The sequence below is a fragment of the Aspergillus ochraceoroseus genome (assembly GCF_002846915.1).
Source record: "Aspergillus ochraceoroseus IBT 24754 chromosome Unknown P175scaffold_14, whole genome shotgun sequence".
Lineage (NCBI taxonomy): Eukaryota > Fungi > Ascomycota > Eurotiomycetes > Eurotiales > Aspergillaceae > Aspergillus > Aspergillus ochraceoroseus.
Window position 1 is genome coordinate 25501 of NW_024468489.1, and position 24300 is coordinate 49800.

Sequence of the window (24300 nt, forward strand, 5' to 3'; positions counted from 1 at the left end):
GTGTATCTGTACGGAGTATCTCATTATTCATGTAAAAACCACAGTAGGCCCAAAATAGATCCATTAACCGGGGGCTGAACCAGAGCTTTCCTTGGCTCGGTAACTTGGACTGGTCTCACTTGCAGTTGTCCGGAATATGCAGGCTAGGGCTGACCGATAAGACCTCTGTTTGTGCGTAAGCCAGTGCTTTCTTTATGGATTGTTTCCTCCGGCGTGGTTCGCTAGGTGTCAAAGAGTCGAAGACGCCGCCGAAGTCAAAATAGGAAAGCCTAGGACTAATTTTTTTTTTTTCTTTCCGTGCCATTGTTGTGACTCTTTTTGATCCAGAGCGACCCAGACTCGCTCATACTCTCTCTATCCTGATCTCGGGGTTCCGGTGCTGGGGTGGTTTTTTGGGTCATCTACCAACTTGTTATAATATCCATTTCTACAGCCTTATCCCCTCCGTTGCACGATCACTACTGCTCGACCTCTGATCCGCCTCTATTTTTGATTTCTTTTTTCTTTTTTTCGTTTTATTTATTTATTTATTTTATTTTCCTCTCTGGCAGGGTATGTTCACTGTGCCCCAGGATGGAGTCCCTTAAGCATACTACAGAGGGTGGTACCCGATCACTGCGCCAGAAATTCAAGTTGCGCCGGCCCTGGTGCATCTCCCTCGTGGTTGCTGTCATTATTGTGGTGATTGTCGTAATTGTTGTCCCGCTAGCTGTTCTTCTGCCCCGGCGCAATCATCGAGGAAAGCCATCCACAGTGCTGTTTCCACTGTATATCTATCCCAAGTCCAACGCAACATGGGGCCCTTTGTATGAGGCGTAAGTACCCCCCCCTAACCCTACCCCTCCCTCTTCCCCTCACACTCCCCCTTCCCATCCCATAATTTTACTACGTTTGATTATGAGACATTGATCCGGATCTAAATATAATCTCAGCGCTCTTGCACACCCCGAACTGGATTTTGTGGTGGTGGTGAACCCACAAAGCGGGCCAGGCTCGTCTTCGTCTCCGAGTAGCGAGTACGCGGCTGCGGTGCGTCAACTTAGCACTTACTCTAATGTGCAAAAGGTGGGATATGTGCGCACCTCATACGCCACTAGAAACATCACCGAGGTGCTAGACGATGTGGAAACATATTCCGACTGGGATTCGCAGTCCTCTGCCCTGGCCATGGATGGCATCTTCTTCGATGAAGCGCCCCATCAGTACACTTCCGCCGCGGCCGAGTACATGAACCGGATCAACCTGGCGGTTAAGAATGCTACCGGGATTCAGGGAGATCGAATGGTAAGTTGTGCACAAGATCAAAAAAAAAAAAACCAAAAAAAAAAAAAAAAAAACAAATGAAACAAATCGGCGTGAGAGAAAAAGGCTTCATGAATGGGTCCGACGATCTTTGGGCGAGGGTGGATCCTAGATCTTTCCTTCGCTTCGTTGGCGAACTGTTGTTTCTCCTCTTGCCACTACCGCGTTCCTACATCATGGGCTGGCTGACGGACTGACGAATCCACAGGTCATCCATAATCCAGGCACCGTCCCTGATACACGTCTGGCCGACTCCAACACCGATGTCACCGTTGTTTTCGAGCAGGCATACGACCTTTATCAATCCAACACTCAGCAGAAAGCACTCCGGGCCTTGACCCAGCCGCGAAGTGACCACGCGTATATCCTTCATTCGGTGCCCACGATGAGCGTCAGCAGCCTCCAAAGCTTCATCAACGGACTCAGCCAGCGAGCCGCCTACCTATTTGTGACGACGCTAAATGAAAGCTATTATGAGTCCTTCGACCCGCAATTGGAAGAATTTTGCAATGTAGTCCCGACCTGACTGACCTATTGGGATTCGTACTAATGTTTTCCTGCCCAAATTTTAAGTCTGGCATCCGCCAGCCAGCTCTGGGGAGGGAGAGAGAGGTTGTTGAGGGGGGTTTCGGTGAGACAACGCTCCTCTCCAGACCATGGGGAGCATTTCCTTGGTTCGATTGCGCCTTACCCTGGTGGATATCCACCTGTTAAATGCGTGGCTGATGCGAGTTACGGGGGTATATGTGATTGGTCATGTTTATAGCGTGCATGGAATTTTTTTTGGAATTTTTTTTTTTTGTACCTTATCTTGAGATAATATTAATAAATCTGGGCCGAAAGCGTGGCGCCGGGGCTTTTTTAGTCTGCGGCACCATCACAATGAATCTGATTTAGTTTACTATTTAGGGAATTCCCTTGACGCCAGTATACCTCCAGGTAAGCACTAGTATTGTCAGTTACATAGTAGCTCTGGTTAGTTGCTAGGCAAAAAGCCCTTACTGTGTACCTATAAATTGGCTGCGTTCAAGGACACGAAACAAGCCAGAAAATCTCACCATCCCCTCTAGTTAATGAAAGCTATTGGCTGGTTCTTGCATTTACTCAAAAAAGGAAGAAGCAGAAGAAAGGGAAACTCGTTGCAGGGACCTCCAAAGATGCTTCCTAAATCTGCAGTCGTGGTCCCTTTGTATATCTATCCTTTGACTCCTGAATCATGGGCTCCACTCTATGAAGCGTAAGTGCCTGGACGAATAAAGGAAAAAAGCAAAAAAAGGGGAATCAATCAAAGGAAAAAGAAACGAATGGTGCAGTGGGATTCATAAATAATACCAACTTACTACTGCATAGGATTGAAGCCAATCCCACCCTCGACTTCCTGGTTATCGTCAACCCCAATAGCGGACCAGGCGAATTGCCCTCCCCTGACGCCCACTATGCCCGCGAAGTGCCTCGACTCAATTCCTACGCCAACGTGTACACCGTAGGTTATATCCGAATCGACTATTGCAGAAAGCCCCTCCCGGAAGCCTTCGCAGAGATCGAGCGGTACGCCAGTTGGGCCGAGAAATACGAGGACACTCGGCTAGGCGTGCAAGGGATCTTTGTGGATGAGACCCCGAATCACTATTCGCCTGAGCGCGCGGAATATCTGACGGGGTTGTCCCAATTTATTAAGAACTCGTCCGGGATTCTGCCAGACCGATTTGTAGGTGCTGATTTTTGCTTTCTGCTGTTCTGCTTCTACCCCAGACCACCAACAACAAAAGCAAAGTCAATACAAAGTTAACAAAGTTAGATTGTCCATAATCCGGGCACTCCTCCTGACGCCACTTTGGCAGATTCAGCCGAATTGATCTTTGTCTGCGAGGAGCCCTATGAACGATACCGATCCGACGAGGTTCAAACCCGACTAAAGGAACTCCACTATGACCGGACTCGCGCGGGCTTTATGATAAATGCCGTGCCAGCGGAGGACATCCACTCTCTAGTCCATGAGCTACGGCATCGCTCCACTTATATCTTTGTAACCGAGATTCATGGAGATTTCTACGAGCGATTTGGCCCTCGCAGTTGGGGGGATTTTATGCAGGCCTTGTCGGAGTAAAACAGAAAGCGACAAAGGTCCATGGTACGATCTTTCGATTTGGGCCGCAGTGATTCCGGCCGATTTTTTCCCTGATTTTTCCCGCGTATTGTTCTTTGGATACCGATTTGACAAGTCTTAGTTGGGGTCTAGCGTTGTCGGGTATGTCTTAAACGTGGCTTTCGAGTTGGACCTTGGGATTCATCCAAATTTCGACCCGGCGGCTCCGGCGATTTTAGTGCTGATCGTAGTTCTTCTTGCTTCGGGCTTTTCTTTTGCAGAAGTTTCCTTACCGGATGCGCTTTCTAATCGACTTTCCCTTCCGGTACGGAGTTGGTAGTATCGTTTCTCGTTTTGTCCTGATGTTATACTCCGTACATATCCCATAATATAGGATTCTTCTGCAACCGGAGCCACCTCTTCTAGAAGGAAGAAGACCTTTAACCCTAAGTATAGTACTCTGTACATTTCCCCATCTTAAACATTACCAATCGCAGGGAAGGGGAAAAAAAAAAAAAAAAAAAAAAACAAAATGTGACCCGCCTTAACCAACGATTGCGGCCTCTCGATCGATATACATTTGCTAGATCCCTACCCAAGGTTCATAATGAGACACAGACCTCTCGCTAACGAACTCTGGATAGCAAACGTCCAGTAGTCCGGATCACAAAAAAACAAATACCCGACGTCAAAGTCTCACCACATGGTTTTTCTGCTCCCATGGTACAGAGTACCATCGATGCTTCCAATCTTATGATGACAGCTACTTATTCTAGGGGAATGATAGCCGACCCTGCGTCCAATATCGTACGTAGCCTTATATTAGAGTTGGTCTTGGGAGAGGAGGAGAGACAGTATAGATTACGGAATACTCACGTCAAATCAGCCAGCCAGCCACCTTGTAGACGACTAGACGACTAGACGACTAGAAGTTAAAAGTTTGCTATTTTTGACAAGAAAAGACTGCTACAGGAGCCGCATAGAACCCCTATCGAATCTGGACCAAGAGCCCAAGCACGGGACGACGGGGCTGAGTCGGGGACAACTACCCAGGATGGTATTCGGCAAGGCAGTGAACTTGCCTCAATCCCGATAAGAAGTGAGACAAGCAGAATTTTCTTGTCTCCGTCCAGTGGCTACTGGAGTAACTCTTGACTCAGAATGGACTGGAACGGTTCCCCCACTGTAGACAAGGTGAAACTTGTAAGGACCTGTAATACGGAGTACAGGGCGTAATCAATCCACAATAGCGTCAATCGGGGCCATTAGAATAGGACTTCGCTCCATCCTCCCTCTTCCTCTGGCGGGCGGACAAGGGACAAGAGAAGAGAAGAGGTCCTCAGCGTCACAGTCGGTCCTTTCCCTCCCACAGTGATTTCCCGTCATGTCATCTCCCCCCTCTTGTTTGTCGGCGGGCACGACGTCGCCGCAGTTCTGCTCAGATCCTCCTACGCCGGCGACCGAATTCGAGGACAATATCGAGGTCCCGGGCGAACACGACGAGGAATATGTGCTGGTCACCGGTGGTCTGGGGTTCATTGGGAGCCATACTTCCCTGGAATTGCTCAAGGCCGGGCACAACATCGTGATTGTGGACAATCTGAGTAACAGCTTTCGTGATGTGTTTGACCGGATCCTCTTGGCGGCCAAGGCCCACTGCGACAGGGAGCGCAGGAACTGCCCGAAAGCGCGCCTCTGTTGCGCAGACTATCGAGACACATCCGCCATGCGGCTGCTTCTGGCATCGTACGCTGTTGGGACCTGCAGAACCGAACCGAAACGAACCGGCATCAAAGGCGTTATCCACTTCGCGGCCTTCAAAGAGGTCGCGGACAGCATCCAACACCCCTTGAAGTACTACAAGAACAATGTCAAGGGCCTAATCGACTGGATCAGTCTGTTGGAGGAATACGATATCAAGTCCTTCATCTTCTCCTCCTCCGCCAGCGTGTACGGCACCTTGTCTGAAAACACCCCGCGGATTCGAGAAGAGGACTGTGTGCACGAGAAACACGAATACTCGAGCCCCGACGGCGTCCGGTTGCACGCGGAGCAAGGCTGCACCGGCATCACCAATCCTTACGGCCGGAGCAAGTTCTTTGGCGAGGCTATTCTGGCGGATGTCTGCAAATCGGATCCCTCCTGGACGGTAGTGGCCCTGCGATACTTCAACCCCATCGGCTGCGACCCCTCTGGCTTACTGGGCGAGGATCCACGCGAAAGCCCATCGAATCTGCTCCCAGCGGTCGTCAGGGTTCTCACGGGCCAGAACCCAGAACTGCGCATCTTTGGTACAGACTGGGACACGCCCGATGGTAGCGCAGTGCGAGACTTTATTCACGTCACCGATCTTGCCAAGGGACATATCGCTGCCTTGGCTGCCGCGCAGGTCGGTCGGATCCAAGGGAATTTCCGTACCTTCAACCTCGGCACAGGATCGGGACACTCTGTAATTGAAGTGGTTGAGGCTCTCGAGCGAGTGAGCCATCGATCTATCCCGGTCAAACGCGTTGGCCGCCGGCCCGGGGATGTAGGCTCGTGTGTCGCGATACCTGACCGGGCAGGTCAAGAGCTTGGATGGAGGACGGAAAAGTCTTTGCGCGATGCTTGCGAGGATCTGTGGAATTATCTCCGAATAGACCAGGCTTAATGTTTTATGTTAATAATGTCTTTAGTAATTGATAGAATGTTAGTTAATACAGTTTATACTCTTCACCTGCTCGAAGTTTGGTCATCAATATAGGCTCCTTACATCGGGCACGAAATGTCCCCTGATATCGATCAAGTGCTTCAAGTTATGTTCAATGGATTTCTCTGATATGTGATGATCTATTTGAAGGCTCCATGATATGCGAATATATATATATATATATATATATCTACTCACTATCTAATTTATCTGGAACAACCCTTTGTAGGCAACGGTTACTGAACAGCGTAACCTAACAAAACACAGTATTTATATTGATGACCCAATATTAGCTAGCGCTATACATACACTGTGGAACTACATCCCGCAAGTTACTGCTATTCTCACCTAGTTCGCCCTCTTATGTCCAGATGTATACGCAGTACGCGTACGCGTACGCGCACTTGGCCCGCTCTCGCTGAAACTGACCCGCTGGCAAGGTTCGTTTCTATCTGTGACCCAGATGGCCCTGGTAGGGTGCAGCCAGTTGAGTCTGCAAGTTGAACAGAGATAGTTATGTGCCGCCTACCAGACCCCAGAGAAAGCGCAGCGCTGGCCATTCATTTCCAGAGGCCACATCATACTACCCCACTGTCCCCGAATTTGCATACAGGAGCACAGGAGTATATCTGCATGGTGATCCTCCCGCACCTCCATCCAAGCAAAGTTATGCTCTAGCCCATGCGGACCATACTGCTGGGCCCAGGACCGTTCTCGACCTGCCATCACATAACCCACCTGCGATTCTAGAATCCCGCTGATAAGACGTATCTCATGTATTTTATCGGAACGGGCTGGCCCGAGGAGACACATGCACAAGCGCCACGAGCCAATCGCATCGCATCTCTATCTTGGGCTCCGGGGGGGGGGGGGGGGGTTGCGAATGTAGCCAGCGACTCTCGGCTCTTGGTGCTGCTGGACATCGGGAACATGCAGACTTCCCACTCGGAGAGCGTGGCAGACAGACAGGCAGGCAGGCAGGCAGGCAGGGTCGTACATTGCGGTGGATCCGGTTCCAGGCCGAAGGACCATGCACTCTGCGTTCAGGATCCGTTCCTATGGGAAAATGTGGTAAGCAAGCGGGGTCTTTGGGCAGATTTTTGGTTCATACTCCGTACCCTGTTTCATTGTTAATCCGGGGACGAGAGGATGCATGTTGGGGGCCGTATGTATGCCGAAGACTGGAGGTCCCTCGCATATATTACGGCATTGAACCTTACCGATAGGCCCACAAACGTGGACGATCTCCTTGCTCGATGATGCAGAGATGTCGGGTACCTATCTATTTAATCAGTATTCTGCAAATCTGACCGCATTAACCAGTTACACTTTGGTCGAAGCCGATTGGCAGGAAGGATGCGGATTGAGAGCAGGGATTTAGGGCAAGGAAATAGTGCAGTTATTATTCGAGTCTTTCCTCCGCCTTCCGTACATAGCACATCGCTGAGAGAGTAATTTCGGGGTACACAGTTTGGCTTAGAGGAGGAAAAGTAGAGGTGAGATTAACCTGTGTAACTTCATATTCAATGTCATCCATGTGATGCCCAGAGCAAAGATAGTCTATTGGCACATTATAGAGGACTGGTAGTATAGACAAGGAACCTGATCCCTCAACTGACTACAGAATATTCAGAGACTGTATTAGTGCCTTGTTCGGAGAGTAAGGCTAGGCTGTCAGCTGGTCAGAAAAGGAGGCTTTTCACGGCTCGGATCCCAAGAGCTGCTTCACTCTTCATCTTCATATGGCAGTGGAGGCACTTGCGCAGACTTTTATACTTGACTTTTGCCCTAATAGCTTGCGTACCATCCTATAACAATAGCTAGTTAACTATCTCATAACTGCTGATTAAAGATTAGTTATTTCATAGACTTGTGAAGGCCTGGAAAGATTTTATAAATATCTATGTTAGAAGTATTCTTCTATATTTGTTTAGGTAATTTAAGCTTATTTATACAGCCTTTGAACCATTCTCAAGCTTTTACAAAGTAGACTCATGACTCCTGTTCCATCCAGTCTTTTAGAGTATTCACATTTGAATGACTTCAGAATATGGAGGTTGAATTCATTCAAGGGGGCCTTTTCTCACCTTGTTAGATTCAGTGGTTACACAGCAGATTCGCTTCTGGACTCCCCTTTTCTCCCTTGATTAATTGTCCTCCAGGAATTTCTAATCATCGCATGCTAATACCTGGCACCCTCGAACATTTAGAAGCATTGGAGGATGGACGAACAGAAAAACAACAATTTCCCTGCTGCTGCCTTCCATGTGGATCTTCAAGATGCTCAACGGGACCATGAAAAAGAGGCTCAAAAAGTCGGCTGGCAAGTTAGCTCTAAGGAAGCTCAAGCAGCTAACATCAGTGAACATGCCATGACAGTGCGCGAAGCGTTGCGTGCTTACCCTTGGGCAGTGGTTTGGTCCCTAACCATTTCCATGTCGATTGTCATGGAGGGTTACGACACCAACCTTATTGGGAATTTCTACGCTTACCCGGAGTTCAAGGAACAGTTCGGCCAATATTATCCTAACAAGGGGTACGAGATTCCGCAGGCATGGCAGTCGGCTCTAGGAGCAGGGGGCAACGCAGGCTGTATTCTGGGGGCTTTTTTAAATGGCTACTTTGTTAAGCACTACGGCTTCAAGCGAGTATTCCTAGTAGGTTTACTATGCATGTGCGCATTCATCTTCGTCTCTTTCTTCGCGAAAAGCGTAGGACTTCAGGTTGCGGGCCAGGTTTTATGTGGGTTGGTCTCACCCTACGTTTCCCTCGAGATTGAGCTCCATTGTCTTGAGAGAAAAGGAAAGGACTAACTGAAAGAACTCAACAGTATACCATGGGGTATCTTTGCAACTCTTGGTCCTGCTTACTCTTCTGAGCTTCTACCAATGGCGCTTCGTTCCTATCTTACAGCCTACGTGAACATGTGCTTTGCCATCGGCCAGTTCATTAGCGCCGGAGTTCTCCAAGGTCTGCTTCCCCGGCCAGACGAATGGTCTTACCGAATAATCTTTGCCGTGCAGTGGCTTTGGCCTGTACCGCTATTCTTCATCGCATTTTTCATGCCCGAGTCTCCTTGGTGGCAGGTGCGCCAGGGGCAGTATGACAGCGCGGAGAAAACCGTACAGCGACTTATGGCCAAATCAGAGCAACAGAATGCGTGCCAGGTTGTTGCTATGATGATCCACACCAATGACCTGGAAGCCGAGATTCAGACAGGAAGCTCTTATCTGGATTGCTTCCGGGGAAGCAATCTCCGACGCACAGAGATTGCTTGCATGACATTCGCCGGACAAGTCCTGGCCGGAAGTCAATTCGCCTTCTCGGGAACGTATTTCTTTCAGCAAGCAGGGATGAGCTCGGATGACGCCTATAAGCTTAATTTGGGAGGAACTGCCATAGCGTTTGTTGGCACGGTTATCTCCTGGTTCATCATGAAGGCTCTTGGCCGTCGGTGTATGTACCTGGGTGGGCTAGCGTTCATGTCTGTGTATCTCTTCGTCATCGGAGTCCTGACGCTGTTCAAGCACAATAATAGCATCGAATGGACCCAGTCTATGCTATGTATTGTCTGGCTCTTCACCTTCTCGCTCACTGTCGGGCCGCTCGGGTGGGCAATCGCCCCAGAGGTCTCATCGACTCGCTTACGTTCAAAGACTATTGTGCTGGCTCGCAACACTTACTATATTGCAATTGTCGTGGCTAACGTAATTGAACCCTACATGATGAATCCGACCGCTTGGAACTGGAGAGGCAAGACTGGCTTTTTCTGGTTTGGCTTTGCATTTGCCACTCTTGTTTGGGGATATTCCCGACTTCCTGAGACCAAGGGCCGTACATTTGAAGAGCTTGATATCATGTTTGCTACCCAGGTGCCGACAAGGAAGTTCAAGGAATATCATGTTAACGCCTATGCGGAGAATCTGGATATACACGCGAGGGGTTGATAGAGAAGTAAGAGCACGTCATTTCAAGACACTCTATATAACATGATTCCTGGAAGAAAGCAACTCACACTGAGAGTTGCAACCTCAGACATCAGCTACTGACGCACCACACTTACATATAACAATGATAAATCTTACTATGCATAAACACATGATTGTACCCCATCCCTGTAGTTTGCTTTCTGCCAAAACTACCCTGCATTCGGCGGGCGGCCTTGGAGGCAAACCAATATTTCCCGAGCCCTAATCGAATGATGTTTGATCATATTATAGTTATGAGGCCACAAAGTAGTGGGTAAGCAGGAGATTTCACTACTACTTGACTGATTACTGGTAAATGCATCTTGACAATACTTGATGCAAGAGCCAGACACGCATGATAAAGATATTAGCGTATTATACTTGTTCACACGGGCCTGGGAGTGGCATGTTGTTCTCAGACAGTAAAGTTACGTCGGCGATTCCCGAAGGGTCCAGCCAGCTCGAGCTTATGTGCATAATGCAGCCATTGCATGCTACTGCAGATTTTCTGGGAAATGTTTCGGTCAGGTCTTCTCACGGGACGTCCTGGTATAGGAGGGGTTGCTACCAACACGATAGGCTCCGGTTGGATCCTGTACGGCCCAATGAATTGACTCTGAATTCGTACTCCAAGTTTAGGTGACCTACTTTGCTCTCAGTCTGGTTCTGGGATTAGAGTAGATCAAAGTGGATGTAACTCGACGAGAATAGCCACTTCTATCTAATAACCAAAGAATACTAGGTTTAACATAAGTTCAAGGGTCTGTCTATAAAGCTGGCAAACATCCTCTAGCAAATGGGAGGAATCAATCCGAGTTTGCTCCTACTTCCCGGGCTTTTTTTTTTTTGATCTATACTTAATCCCACCGCAAGAAATTCCGCTAGTATCATCAGAAGTTAAGATGAAGCTCTCTTCTAACCTTTCAGTTATTACTGCAACCTTGGCGATGAGGTCCCCTTCCCGCGGCCAGCTCTCCATGTACCCTCCTGGAGGCGCAGGCAGAATCGAGGTCACCGTGAATGGTGACCTGTCCACCTCCGGATGCCTCAATGTGGACGGAGCATGGACCGTCAATACTGGTAATTGCGCTGCCGTCTTTGGGAACGGCCAGGGAGGTATTTCTACAGAGAACGGCTGGTTAATCCTGGACGAGGATTCCAATATCACAACCACCACTACTACCTGGAGCACAGCTTGGGTTGGAACCCATACCAACCAGGATGTAAGAACAGTCGATCAAATTGAGATATCGGAAGGCTGATTGACTGGCTTCAATTTAGAGAACTGCTCACTACCTTCAAGCGAACGTCGGAAATACCGGAGGCGAGCCTTGGGGAGGGCAACTGTGGTTCTCCGATCAAGCTCCCGAAGGTGATGCAGTTGTTACTCTCAATGGAAAACATATCCACGCTCCTGTGCATGTTATCCTAACCTTTGCCTCTACTGCCGGTGATTCCTAGGCGATTGCTACTCTGCTGAGCTTGTCGCGCACTGATAGACGAGCGTCAAACGATTACCGATGCATTAGACTAGACCCGATACATGGAGTCTGGCCTTGAACCTGTATTTGCATAATCAGTTCTATGTACATTAGCGAGGAAATATGGAATGAGCGCTGAATCAAAAATATTAATTTAATATAAATTCCAGATTTCCCTGGAGGCCAGCAAAGCAGAAGCATAGCTCTTGCCGTGGTTTTGGCCAGCGAGAGCAGACCCAAGCATGCATATAGGGAAAGTGAATCGTTTTCAGCAGGAAGTAGTAGTAAAAAGTCGCTTTATATCGCACAAGGATCTCAATATCTAATTTAAAATCTATACAGGAGCCGAACACCTTTCCATTGAACGTTGCCTGGTAGAACTCTCTCTGCCTTGTGTGTTGGGCTGGCTGATGGGAATAGTACAATTTGATGTGCATACCTGACTGCGACATAGGCCGCTAAATCATGGCTCGGTTCCTATAAACCTTTTGCTAGACAGCCTCGGATTTTCTATTTTACTAGTGATATAAGGGATAGTAGTGCCTTAAACCTCTAGCAAGCAAGGCATCAATGCAAGTTTTGTTTCAAGTCAACATAACGGAGATAGAGAGTCCTAGAAGCCAGTTCAACCCTCTGTGATAACTATGCACCAACGATTTTAGAATCAGGATATACGGCCCATAGATAGCTTATAATACCATTCACGGAGTGTACATAGCTTTGGATCCACTACGTCGCAAACGTGAGTTGAGCGTCAAGTAAAGCATCTCCTGGAAGATAGCAAGAACGAGACCCGAGGAGACCAAGGCGATCATAATAAGGAGCCCAGACAGGTATCTACACCAGTTAGCGTAGGAATCCCCTCGATGGTGCTCTTCTTACTCTGGGGCGTCATTTCCACGAAATATCTGACTTCCGGCCATCATACCGGAATTGGCGAACATCACCCCTATACATACCGCAAAGATCAGATAACGCGTAGGTTGATGGGCGGATTCAATTCTTACACATCCTAAGCCAAAGGTTAGCCCCCGGGCAAGCCGGAAGATACAAGGAAGTAAATGGCATACGAAATCGTAATACTCCTCTCCACTTGGTTTTGACAGTTTAGCTGTACCCAGACATTGTGGGCAGGGTGATAACACACAGCAAATGCGTTGATCATGGTCCACATTCCAAACCGGGTCCATTTCGACGCACGGGGCAAGATAGATCTAGCTATGGCTAGGGCAACAAGATAGCATAGGATAGCGGCGATGACCGGTAGACCTCGTCTTTTAGTTCGGTCGCTCATCCAGGCGAAGAAGAACACGAGCGGCAAAGCTAATAGCGCACCGATGGCGCTGAGCGCATTGGCTTGGACTCTAGTGAAACCAAGAGACCTTGTCTGATTTCAGCCCGATGCACTTGCCCGACGTGGACGGCACAGAAGACTTACATCATGATGCTTGGAGTGTACGTGGTCAAAGGGCTCCAGGTTGAGAAGACGCAAGGCGTGGCGATAAAGTGAAGCCATCGGCGGTAGTTGAGAACGGTGTCCCGCAGAATTGTCCAAGAGATTCCAGTTTTTATGCGGCCATGATCAGAGAATGGCCCGTTATCCAACCCCAACCTTGATTTGACAATATGCCGTTCTCGATCGGACAGCCGAAGTAACCCATTTAGCAGCAGTGGTTTGGGAGATGCAGGGCTTTGCGGCAGAATAAAACATAGAAGCAATGCAACTGATAGTGTAACCAGACCCTCAACTGAGTTGTTGTTAGAATGGGGAATAGGGATGCAGGGATGGTGTTCAGGGCTCGCATACTCAGAAATATCAGTTGCCAGCCCTTCATCCCGATGGCTCCATGCAAGCGTAGGATTCCCGCACCCAGGAGAGGCGATATCGCATTTCCCCCGAACATGCCAAAGAATAGCACTGCCACTCTCTTACCCAGCTCATGGGGGGGATACCAGGTTGATAAAGTATAGAGCGAACCCGGGATGTAGCCAGACTCCACAAGCCCCAGGAGCATACGAACGGCCAGAAATCCAGCGCGGTTGCGCACAAAAAGCTGCATAATTGCTGTGAGCCCAAAAACAAATACCTGGATGGGGATCCATTTGCAAGGTCCGATCTGCATTTAGCATTAGCATTTCTGTCTGTAATTCCGTACCACATGCGTGGAGCGAAGCGCGAGACACACCCGCTGGAGTACCATATTGGAAGGGATTTCCAACACGATGATCCCAAGGAACATAAGTTGATTTCCTAGATTGATGGTATCTTGATCAATAGATATATCCTCCGCAAAGCCCCCAGTGAGTGCGCTTGCAACATTCATGCGATCCAGCTGGAACATGATCATTCCCAGGAAGAGCGGAAGCAGTACACAAAAGTCAATTCTGAAAGGGTATCAGTACTGAATATCTTTGGGGCTTGTGCGTCTTCTTTTGATCCTTACTTCCTGCGTGCCGTGCTTTCCTCTACGCGTTCCCAGGCATAGTCCGAGGAGCCCAAACTCGTCTCGTCCTTGGCCTCGGATTTGGGCAAGACTGAAGCCGTTTTCATTCTTGTACAATACGCTGTATATTGATGAGTTTTCCAATTGTAGTGGCAGATAATCAAGTGAATATGTCCAACATTTTATCGTAGTTGTGAGATTCAAGTGTGGAAGTCATGGCTTCGAGGGTACTCAGTGGAGATATTAAGGGACACAATACACAGCATGTAGCCATCAGGGTCCTTTTCATATTGAAATTAGATCGATAATTTTATGTCCCTCATCGACAGCACATATATCCACTAATTACGTATGTTAAACGGACACAAAGTTATCAATAATAAGGTGATTTTATACTTTTCGGACTGCTTCGTGATTCAATCCCTAATCGCACGAGACAAAGGTGGTGAGAATATCAAAGATTGGAAAGTTGATATGCATATATTCCATATATAATCATTTAGGCGAGGATAAACTGATCCCTTGGTGACTGGGACATTAACTTCTGCAGCGCGAATAGCGGCGGGAGTCGAATCGTGACACATGGTGGATATGACCCAATTATGCTGATTAGATACAATCTTCTGGCTTCATATTTTAGCCCTGGAATATCACACCGATAGACAGAAACCGGATAATTGTGCATCCACTTTTCCAAAGGAAATCTTTCCCAAAGTAGATGCCTGCAGGTTCCATCGCTACTGCCCTAGACCTGCACCACCAGGACTTGTTCGGCTCGAGTGCATCTTAGAAGAAGGAATTCCGGCCATCTTCGTGCACCTCTGCCGGGCGTAAAGAGAAGCCGTAAGTACTTGACGTTGTGACACAGGAACTTCGCGGTGGGCAAGAACCCGCTTATTAGGTGGAATAAGGCTCATGATGGCATGTGAGAGATGTTCAACTTGCTCATATCACGACTCTAGTCCAGTAAAGAAAACAGATGAAAGGTTTCCACATATATCTCTTTCACGGTCACCTTGTAACATACTTCAGACTGAGAGAAATATGGGTGCGGTGACGAGATCTGGTGGTGAGCATCATCAGGTATGCAGCAATATCTTTGCACCGAAAAAAGAAAAGCAACGTCAGGTGAACATCCGGCCCAGACGACCCTATTATCCAACGCGAGCGGGGCGATATCCTCTACTTTCTCATTCAACCAACTCTTCCAGAGTCGGATAGTGCCTTGCTGTTGCTCACCGGGGTGGTGGCTGCGTGGGTTTCCAGCCATGTGCGTGCGCCGACAACGAAGACAATAACACAGCTGGTAGAGTAGGTCTAAATCGTCCAAATAAATTGGGATGCTGGTGAAAGGATCCAGACAGGGCTGATCGGCATCTTCAGAGATAATTAATCTGCTGTAGCAGGGCTCTAAATCACTCGAAGAGGATCGATGCCTCATATCCTGCGGTGAGAGCACAAAGCCTCCGAAAGTAAACCCGAGCTTCTCATGCGTTTTCATGCACGCTGGGTCCGATATGATGAGACCGAGTTTGGACAGGGCGGCTGAAGAATTATGCTGAAGTATCTTGTGGTGGACGTGCTGGCTGACTAGGGTTCGGAAACAGTGTGAGACGCAACGAAGTTCGCCCAAGGAATTGGTGGCAAGGTGAGAGAGGATAGAATCCACAATCTATGGGTTCTATGAGTGTTGTGCGCTGAAGGGGGATATTGGGCGACATACCTCGGGGGCGAGATTGCAGAGTGACGAACACATGATTCAAGTAATATGTTAGAAAGAGCGGTTTGATTTTGTCGTGTAGTATAAATATTGTGCCTTCTAGAGATCTGGGATTCAGGAGCCTTAAATAGGTGCACCTGGAGCACGAAACAAGACTGCACGGCGTAATCTTGCCGGGTGTGATCAATCGCCACAACCGGAAATATTATTTCGTATTCCTAAACAGCGGACGTTAGGAGAAGAAAATCCAGACAAGTACTGTTAGCATGCGCTGCACCTAACTTGATCACGCAAGCAGCAGGGGAGGTATACTGTGCCTTGGGAACCGAGCACAGTTTTATCTTGAATCACTACAAAAAAATATGACTCTACAATCATATGATTACTCATGCTATGAAAAGTGCCTTAATACCGGTGAATAGAAGAATTCTGATTCGAAGCCTCGATCTACAGTCTGTGCTTAGCTGGTAAATTATTATTATCAGCAGGGGATCAGGATGGGCTGATTGTCTTGAGTGCAGATAAATATCACGACACCCGTCATCAGGAGAGGCATGCAAGTGTTAAAAGGTATTGCCCACTCTAGTGTTGGTAACCCTAAGAGAACTGCAGAGCTCTCTGTATCAAATGGAAAGGGGAAGCAAAGCAAAGCCATATAAGATTATTTTGGGCAACATCCTCCGATATTTGCCCCTGATTCGGGATATACTCGGCCCTAACCTTATTTTGACCGAGGAGACGAGAATATTCCGAAAGAATGCCGACCCCTGGCGGATACTTAGTTAATCCGCGGTGGATTATAGTTAATCCGCGAGGTGAGATCCTCCTCACGTCAGCCATCTCAGTCACATGACAAGATTGTCCAATTTGGGTACGAGAAACAACAAAAGAAGTCTGGATGAAGAGGACGGAGTACATTTATGCTCAAACTTGTCTAGATCATGATGAATCCCTGATCGAGCTAGTATTCTAGGAGAAAGATCTAGATCTAAATCTAGGTAGTGCTTTAAATCAATAGACTACGGAGTATACTAATACCATTCCTACCCAAGTGACATACTCCTCTACACTTTATATATAGCTACACTGATCTTACTTCGGATTCTGTATACCTCAACTTTTACCAGTTTTACCCTTCTTACCCTCTTCTGATAAGGATTTGAATCCCTCCCAGGTCACTCAATGCAAATCATTTTGTAGTTTATCAGTTTCGTAGCTCCTGTTGTACCTGTCCGGACAAATAAAGACTACGACTCAAATGCAGTCACGCAATATGAATGGCCAACTCTTGGGTTTCCCAATCATCTCGGCATCTACTCGTCTGAAACAGTATGTTTCCGCATCGTGCCACTTCCATGTGTTTTATCGACATCGGATTTGCCGAAATCCGCTAAATTGGACCCCTTAAGCCATTCACTGGCCAACAAGCCCTAGAATGGAAGAACCTGTACCTCCAGACAAGCTTGAATCCAATTTGTGGATACTTCCATTACTCCGTACATGATTGGCGTTTCCAACTTGAAAGAGAATAAAGAAACTCTCTATAAATAACTACTAGTTACTTGGCAATACACATTATTGGCTGTATATCCCTGAAGAACTCTGAGCTGCCCAGCACAATGATAGAATAAGAGCAAGAATCCCCCAGGATGCCCGGGGTAGACGGTCTGTCTCTTCCATATACGCCTTTTTTTTTTTTTTCCATGCGGACGGCGAGCTTTCAGGATACGCCAGATCTGTTGAAGCACTTGGCTGCGCGATAAGACAGACTCATTAGTAGCTGACGAGGCTGAGTCGCGGGGAATTAACCGAGCTCTTCCTGTTTTTCTGAAGATTAAAAGCTCGCGCATGTCTTGCTTCTCTTGCTGCCGCGTGTTCAAGGTGCGATCGTAGGTTTCACCTGTTGGTCGTGATGGCTCCAGACCCAGCAAATCAGTACCTTCTCCCTCCTATTTCCGAATTGCTTCCTCCCGAAACGGTCTCTTCATGGAGCCCATTTGAGACAGATGCATCTCCTGACCGTGCCCACATCCGCTACGAACCGGCACCAGCCACGGAGCTGGCGACGCCTCCTGTTGGCCTCGGCATCCACACCTCGCCAGACCGCGAAGTTCCGGCCCACTCGCGTTGCGATAGTTATACGGAGACGCTCGCCTCCGATCGTGCGGCATCTCGCTTTGCTGACTCGGAAACAACGCTCGTGGGAGAGCCCGGACGAAAATACCCGACAAGGAAAACCATTGTGCAACGCCGACTATCCTGGATCCCTCTCACGGTTCTCGTTCTGGCCATATACTCAACCATTTTCTCGGGAATCTTCCTGATAATCGCCTGCGTTAAACCTCGATATGGCCGAGTCATCGGGGTCGATGGCCGTCTGGCCCCCTCTACCGCCAACTTGCTCAGTGCCCTGTTTGCGAAGACGATTGAATTAGCATATGTCACAGTTTGCGTGGCGTTTTTGGGTCAAGTATTAACCCGACGTGCCATCACCAGGGGCTCGCGTGGGATCTCCATCTCTGACATGAGCATGCGGTCGTGGATCATGCAGCCCGGTTCGTTGATTGTGCATTGGGAGAGCTTGCGATATTCCGGCTGGACGATTCTCGGCGCTATCACATTGACGGCGACTTTGGTCGCCATGCTCTACACCACCGCGGCGGAAGCTCTCGGTAGGTTCTGGGATTCGGTTCCTTGTGGTGGTGTCAGCATTGCAGTATGCTAATCTCGAAGAATAGTCTCTCCCAAGCTGGTCATGAGCCCTGTCGAGAACAAAGTGCTAGTAGGCAACGTTTACACTCAGTTTGCCAATCCGTATTATCTTGCGGACAATTGCCAGACGCCTATTCCGCTTGAAATGGACCCGGACTATCGGAATACAACCTGTTTGGATCTGCAGCACGCGGGCCAGGCGTATCATAATTACCAGGGTTATCTTCAGACATGGAGCAGCATCGCCTCGGGGAGCAACTCCACCTCCTCGATGCTGGACTCGCGTCCACCCCCGACGGGGTCGCTGAATGATAACACAAGCGTGATCGGCAGCTGGATTGATCGCGCCAACATAACCGAACTATCGCAGCGATATAGTCGAATGGTTATCAATGTGACTGCCGCGATGCCGCACGGAGGCATCATTGCCGCGGCCATGAACGGGGCCAACGGAATAGAGCAGCCGCAGGACCTTTCGGGGGAGGGAAACTACCACCTGGATGCCTCGGTGCCGTCTCCCGCGGTCAATGTGCTTTGTGTGGGGATGAACGCCACTGAGCTGGCGCCCCTGGTATATACAGAATGGCCCAATACCAAGGGCGAATTCGACGCTGAGGAATGGGTCACGGACCCGCCGGCGGATATCCCCGTGTTTCCAAACTGGCTGAACCGGACCGTTGTCGACGAGATATTTGGCTTTGGCCCCAAGTATGGGCAGCGCCCCCCAATCTTTGGCAAGCTGCCCGACCCCTACAACACGATTCTCAATGTCACGGGGGTGCATCCCGCGAATGCGATCTATCTCCTCGGCGCGACCCCGAACAATACCACCCCGGAATATGTGATGTGCTCATTCAAAGCCAAGCAGACTCCTCTTTGCTCCACTCGCTACGAGGTAACCGGGAGTGGTGCCGCGCTCAAGGCTGTATGCGAGCACCCGGGGAATTCCCTGCAGTATAATGCACGCAACCCAGACGCGCTCGATGGGATCTGGCAGCCCGACTGGAAGAACATTGCATCGGAGTGGGCGATGTCTCTGAGTCTGGGCACGGGCATTACGGACAGTCGCGCGGCTACCGCTCGTCTGCTCATGCAGTTCGTGCCCAAGACGCTGGCCCTGGACCCGACGCTGCCCTCCATCAGCGAAGCCCTGGCCGTATTAGTCGGCAACACTCTTCTGATGAGCTCGACTGACGCGCCGTTCGTCCCGTTCTGGAACTACACCGACTCGTATTTCACGGACCCCGTTCCTCAGATATTCAACGCGACCGTGAGTTCTGTGGGCTACGCGTCCAGCGGAACCCAGCCGTGGCAGGGGGTCTTCTACCCCATTCTTGTCTTTGCCTTTCTCACCAGCGCGATCTGTTTGGCCTTTATGCTGTTGGAAGTGCGCGGTAGACAAGTCACGGATTTCACGGAGCCCCAGAACCTGTTTGCTCTAGCGATGAATAGTCCGTCGAGCGCGCGGCTGCCAGGACCCTATGGGGCCGGGATCGACGGCCATCAACTTAAAGAGCGGTGGTATGTGGCCATGGAAGAAGACGAGAATTACTATATTCGCACCAAAGCGGAGGAGAACAACACGCCTCCTGCTTCCACCAACACCATGTCACCGGTTTCGTTGGACCTCGAGGAGCCTGGCAAATCCGCTACCCCGGCGATGGATGAGTACCGGCGCCTCTCATCGCGAAAGAGCTTTCTCTCCCGGTTTTATTGATGATGATGCTGATGATGATGATGATGATGATGAAGAAGTAGCCAAGGGTGGATTGGTTGTTGGCTTGCATGACTATTTACGAATACTTCAATGTAGTATAATGATAATGAAACGAGTCAAGAGAGGAACGCGAGCCTAAACTTCATCTCCCTAATAATATATTGGATGTTCTGCACCCAGAAATACTAATGATGTTTTTTTTCATTCAACTCTGGCATCTCCTACTCCTCCACTATATCAACTTTATTCCTATCTAGCCATTCGTTAATCAAGTGTAAACAGAGTGAGAGTGGGTTGAAGCATACAAAAAGCAATGTGATCCTTGATATGCTTTGCCTTCTCGTACGGCTCCTTGTAATACCAGGCCGCATTTTCGATTATTTCCCCTGGGGCATATGTATATTAGAACCATGACCACCTTCACATTGTAGGGCTGGGATATTGACCTGACCTACCATCGACAGCCACATGCCAGTACGACGCATGCCCTTTCCAAGGGCAAAAGGTCGAGAGACCCGAGGGCTGAAGAAGGCTCTGGTCCTTGATAGCGGCAGGTGGGAACTAGTCGACATGATAGATGAGTATGCGCAGCTACAATGCAGAGATACCAAATCGACAAGGGATGGCGGCATACGTAAATGTTTCCTTCAACAGTTTCCCACGACTCGGTTTCCGCGACGACACGGTTGCCGACCTTTGCAAGAGCACGAGGCATGGTATTGGCTGCTTGGTCTGTTATACGTACATATACGGAAGTTCCTTATACAGCGATCAACCGGATCTTTCAATGCTCACTGCTACATGGAAGAAGATGCTGATTGATCGTTTTATAACTAACTAACTAGTTATAATCTCCCCATTACAAATGCGAACAGGATTAGTAATTGCGGTGGGATTTCAAACACGCCACGGACTTAGTTGCAGTAGCCTATTGAGAATTGAAAGAATCTATAGGCGTGGAACGGACTTGCTTGATTAAAGCGGATCCTAGGTTTAATCTTGAATATGATATATACCGTTACGACGTATACGTTCTATATCTCAACCATTGTAGGGTTAAACTTCATGGGTGTGGATACAGAAGGAGATCGAGAGTTTCTAGTCGGTATTCATCTAGGGCTGCTACGAACGAATCGGCCTTGTCTGATTGATCGATATTGTGATATCGTGGCGCGTAAAAGAATCAAATCCAACCCGCTCAGCTCGGCCCTGTATATGACGACTCGATGGACGTCTTCGCAATGATAGCTAACGTGTGCGTGGCCCTACCCCCGAACTTCCGTATGTGTGATGGCTCCCTTCTCGTTTTCCTCAATGGCCGTTGCATTCTGGGCTTGGAGCAGTTCTGTCACCTTGGTCGTGGCAGCGCCTCCACCCAGAATGGCAGAGTCACCGTCAAAGTACTGGACAATCTCCTCCAGCGGGGTCTCCTTGGTCTCGATGTAGAACCGCCAGACGACGAAAAACTCAAACAGAAGCCAGATGCAGTACACCAGGTAGTATTTCCAGCCAATATGCTCCAGGGCGATCGGGTTTACATACTGGTTGAACCACAGACTGAGGTCGACGCAGAAGAACATGAGGGTGAGCCCCTTGGCACGCAGACGGTATGGGAGGATCTCGGACGAGTATGAGACAAGCATGCCGCTGAAGCCAATGTTGTAGGAGATGTAGTACAGGAAAATGAACACGATGACGGCGTTGCCCGCATTGTGGTCCGCGCCTCCAGGCCCATAGGGGAAGCGAGCGAGGGCAATGGTCGTGGCGACAAAGCACAGCAACATGCCCGTGCAGGAGGACAGGAAGAGACGGCGACGACCGAATTTGTCCACGAAGAAGCAGATGCCCGTGGCAGAGACCACGTTGACGGCGCTGAGGATGAGATTGATGGTGAGAACGGTGTTGCTGTTGGTGATGCCGATGAGTTTCAACACCTGACCTTGTGAGCTTTTGAACACCATTCAAAGCTGGGGGGCTTTTTGACTAACCTGAGGCAAGAAGTACGAGACAATGCCGTTTCCAGACCATTGCGAGAAGAAGCCGATGGAGATCAAGATGATCGAGCGGTGGCGGTTCCCGGGGGTCGAGAAGAGCTCCAGCCAGGAGTTGCTTTCCAGTTCCTTCTCAAGCTGGATTGTCTGCTGGATCTCCTCGAACTCCACATTGACCAGTTCATCATCCTCATCGCCCTGGGCATGAACGTAAGCCAGGACCTTCTTGGCTTTGTCCAGTTTCCCCTTCGAGATCAGCCAGCGGGGCGATTCAGGCACCGTCCTGGATCAGGCAAGTTAGATAATATGTCCATTTCCATTCCTACAAAGGGCGGCCGCGGGGAGGAAATACCAAATCAAGAAAAGCTGGCAGACAGAAGGAATCCCCTGCAATAGACAGGGCACGCGCCATGACCAGGCACTTCCCAGGATATGATTTGTGCCTGCGGTCTCGGAGTTAGCACCTGGCCGTCCCAGGTAGCTTGGACTTGGACGAGAAACTTACCCAGGACGACACAGGCGCCAATCAAGCTTCCAACATACCAGAGCGAGTTATAGATTGTGCTGTAAACCGCTCGGTGCTGGGGGTGAACAAGCTCTGCGACAAGAAGCGGCGAGCATTCCTAAAACGGCCACTCAGTTGTTGTCGTCTATGTACTTCAAACTCAAGGTAACAGAAAGAGGGTTACCCACCTGTGCAATTCCAAGTCCAAAGCCGAGAATAATGCGGCCAACGACGAACAAGGCAATCTTGTAGCCCACAGAAACCATCGCGACACCCACAAGCATGATCACACAGCCGAGAACCACGCCAGCACGCCGGCCCAGGGTATCCGCCACATAGGGCACCACGGGGATGGAAAGCATCGAGCCGATGGACATCGCCGCTGCCAGAAGACCGAGAGTACCGCCATGCGGGTTATTGTAGGCTATCCGATCCCATTAGCTCGCGCCTGACATACTAATCTGAACGGGCGCTGTCCGAAATTCGCCCGGGTGGAAAACGACGTACATTCATTCCATGCCGTCAGCGCCTCCAACCCATTCATCAGGGACCCGTCGTAACCTAAATGCGGCGTCAGTGAGACTGGCGGAAATCCAGAACGCGTGTGGGTTCCCCCCTCACCGTTTGTGGCCGATGTGATCATAGCTGCCCAGAGGGTGAGATAGACAAAGCGCATTCCCTTCATCTTCCACCACTTGACCTTTGGCCACTCGCGGCCGGCGAGCGTGAACGTATCTTTTCCCATGCTGGACTGGAACGACTCAAACGAGATAGAACTCTTATGAATAGGCAGTGACGATTCCAAGATAGCAGTAGCCTCTTCTTGATTCCACTTGGGGGGGAAGTTTCCGGGGACGAGCAGGACAAGGCAGATATAAAGGCTCTCGAGGACCGATCCTCCGGGGCGGGGGAAGCTGAAGCGCCTGACGGCAAAATGGATGAATTCAGAACATCGGTGCTTCAGGAGTAGCGGAAAGTAAGGTTGTTAAAGGCTAGATCCATGAGGGCAGAAACGAAGGATTCTTTCTACAGAGTAGCCCTAAGGGTCCGAATCTCCTTTGAATTAGCGTCTACATGACCAGGAGAACTCTAAAGATATCACAAGCTAATCACCCATTTATCCGGGGGGGGGGGGGGGGGGGGGGGCTGCTTCCAGACCGTCTTATTCTCGTGAATGTCTGGCGATTAGGTTGAGTTGACTTGATCTTTAACTACTTGATTGAACGGAACAAATATGGGGAAATCCACAGTCTCAGCTGCAAGGGTGCAGACAGACATGTACAGCCATTGACCCCAGTCCCGCTCCCCATTCGGGACTAAACTAATCGCTCCGCATAAAGACGGCAAGCCTGGCGAGTGGCTATTGAATCGGCATTCGTGCGCCTACAAGCTTCCCGAGGTTGCCATTTCACCCCCGGAAAAGCGATTTGTAAGGCCTTACTTACACCAAGGGCCATGTGGTGTCTTAAGCTTTGTCCGGTATAGCTTGAGTGTACGGCTTCCTTTGCTGGTCTCTCTCGGACCAATAGACCCTGATTCTCTGCTCGCCAACGGAGGACCCAAAGCGCGTCCTGAGCCAGAAAGGGAAAAACACGCCGGGATCGTATCCAAATGCTTCCTTGACCTTTTAGGATATTGGTTAGTTCGAAAATATTTCATGCGGGTTGAGCACGAGGGGGGGGGGT

At 49.4% G+C, this 24300-nt stretch overlaps 10 protein-coding genes across 10 annotated transcripts; 5 read left to right on the forward strand and 5 right to left on the reverse strand.

Annotated features, from left to right (window-relative positions):
• Nucleotides 1–268: 268 nt before the first annotated feature.
• Nucleotides 269–3759, forward strand: P175DRAFT_0519588 (spherulation-specific family 4 protein). Its single transcript, XM_040899112.1, has 5 exons — nt 269–815; nt 933–1284; nt 1511–1779; nt 2653–3010; nt 3101–3759. Exons 1-5 carry the CDS (start codon nt 574–576, stop codon nt 3407–3409), a joined length of 1530 nt encoding a protein of 509 aa, XP_040748291.1. The 5' UTR covers nt 269–573; the 3' UTR covers nt 3410–3759.
• Nucleotides 3760–4501: 742 nt separating this feature from the next.
• Nucleotides 4502–6104, forward strand: P175DRAFT_0505403 (uncharacterized protein). The gene has a single exon (XM_040898086.1). It carries the CDS (start codon nt 4773–4775, stop codon nt 6036–6038), a length of 1266 nt encoding a protein of 421 aa, XP_040748292.1. The 5' UTR covers nt 4502–4772; the 3' UTR covers nt 6039–6104.
• A 298-nt stretch (nt 6105–6402) lies between these two features.
• Nucleotides 6403–7614, reverse strand: P175DRAFT_0561299 (uncharacterized protein; the record flags this gene model as incomplete). The annotated part of the gene is made up of 5 exons (XM_040901038.1): nt 6403–6546; nt 6607–6815; nt 7075–7133; nt 7196–7355; nt 7510–7614. 5 exons carry the CDS (start codon nt 7612–7614, stop codon nt 6426–6428), a joined length of 654 nt encoding a protein of 217 aa, XP_040748293.1. The 3' UTR covers nt 6403–6425.
• Nucleotides 7615–9096: 1482 nt separating this feature from the next.
• On the forward strand, nt 9097–10462 carry P175DRAFT_0505404 (uncharacterized protein). The gene has a single exon (XM_040898087.1). The coding sequence runs from the start codon at nt 9140–9142 to the stop codon at nt 10022–10024; it is 885 nt and encodes a 294-aa protein (XP_040748294.1). The 5' UTR covers nt 9097–9139; the 3' UTR covers nt 10025–10462.
• A 530-nt stretch (nt 10463–10992) lies between these two features.
• Nucleotides 10993–11506, forward strand: P175DRAFT_0536467 (uncharacterized protein; the record flags this gene model as incomplete). Its single annotated transcript, XM_040900308.1, has 2 exons — nt 10993–11268; nt 11327–11506. 2 exons carry the CDS (start codon nt 10993–10995, stop codon nt 11504–11506), a joined length of 456 nt encoding a protein of 151 aa, XP_040748295.1.
• A 721-nt stretch (nt 11507–12227) lies between these two features.
• Nucleotides 12228–14077, reverse strand: P175DRAFT_0536468 (uncharacterized protein; the record flags this gene model as incomplete). Its single annotated transcript, XM_040900309.1, has 7 exons — nt 12228–12363; nt 12409–12528; nt 12597–12908; nt 12965–13274; nt 13334–13643; nt 13713–13911; nt 13971–14077. The coding sequence occupies 7 exons, from the start codon at nt 14075–14077 to the stop codon at nt 12228–12230; spliced, it is 1494 nt and encodes a 497-aa protein (XP_040748296.1).
• Nucleotides 14078–14707: 630 nt separating this feature from the next.
• Nucleotides 14708–15752, reverse strand: P175DRAFT_0561303 (uncharacterized protein; the record flags this gene model as incomplete). Its single annotated transcript, XM_040901039.1, has 4 exons — nt 15640–15752; nt 15174–15560; nt 14998–15121; nt 14708–14882 (listed from the first exon to the last, which is right to left on the reverse strand). The coding sequence occupies exons 1-4, from the start codon at nt 15689–15691 to the stop codon at nt 14708–14710; spliced, it is 738 nt and encodes a 245-aa protein (XP_040748297.1). The 5' UTR covers nt 15692–15752.
• Nucleotides 15753–17409: 1657 nt separating this feature from the next.
• Nucleotides 17410–20506, forward strand: P175DRAFT_0527038 (uncharacterized protein). Its single transcript, XM_040899493.1, has 2 exons — nt 17410–18362; nt 18429–20506. The coding sequence occupies exons 1-2, from the start codon at nt 17603–17605 to the stop codon at nt 20117–20119; spliced, it is 2451 nt and encodes an 816-aa protein (XP_040748298.1). The 5' UTR covers nt 17410–17602; the 3' UTR covers nt 20120–20506.
• Nucleotides 20157–20834, reverse strand: P175DRAFT_0519593 (DUF427 domain-containing protein; the record flags this gene model as incomplete). Its single annotated transcript, XM_040899113.1, has 4 exons — nt 20157–20372; nt 20425–20505; nt 20575–20680; nt 20754–20834. The coding sequence occupies 4 exons, from the start codon at nt 20832–20834 to the stop codon at nt 20341–20343; spliced, it is 300 nt and encodes a 99-aa protein (XP_040748299.1). The 3' UTR covers nt 20157–20340.
• Nucleotides 20835–21098: 264 nt separating this feature from the next.
• P175DRAFT_0505411 (sugar porter family MFS transporter) lies at nt 21099–23606 on the reverse strand. The gene is made up of 7 exons (XM_040898088.1): nt 23237–23606; nt 23123–23176; nt 22804–23039; nt 22616–22733; nt 22463–22553; nt 22108–22393; nt 21099–22053 (listed from the first exon to the last, which is right to left on the reverse strand). Exons 1-7 carry the CDS (start codon nt 23358–23360, stop codon nt 21385–21387), a joined length of 1578 nt encoding a protein of 525 aa, XP_040748300.1. The 5' UTR covers nt 23361–23606; the 3' UTR covers nt 21099–21384.
• Between the last annotated feature and the right edge of the window lie 694 nt (nt 23607–24300).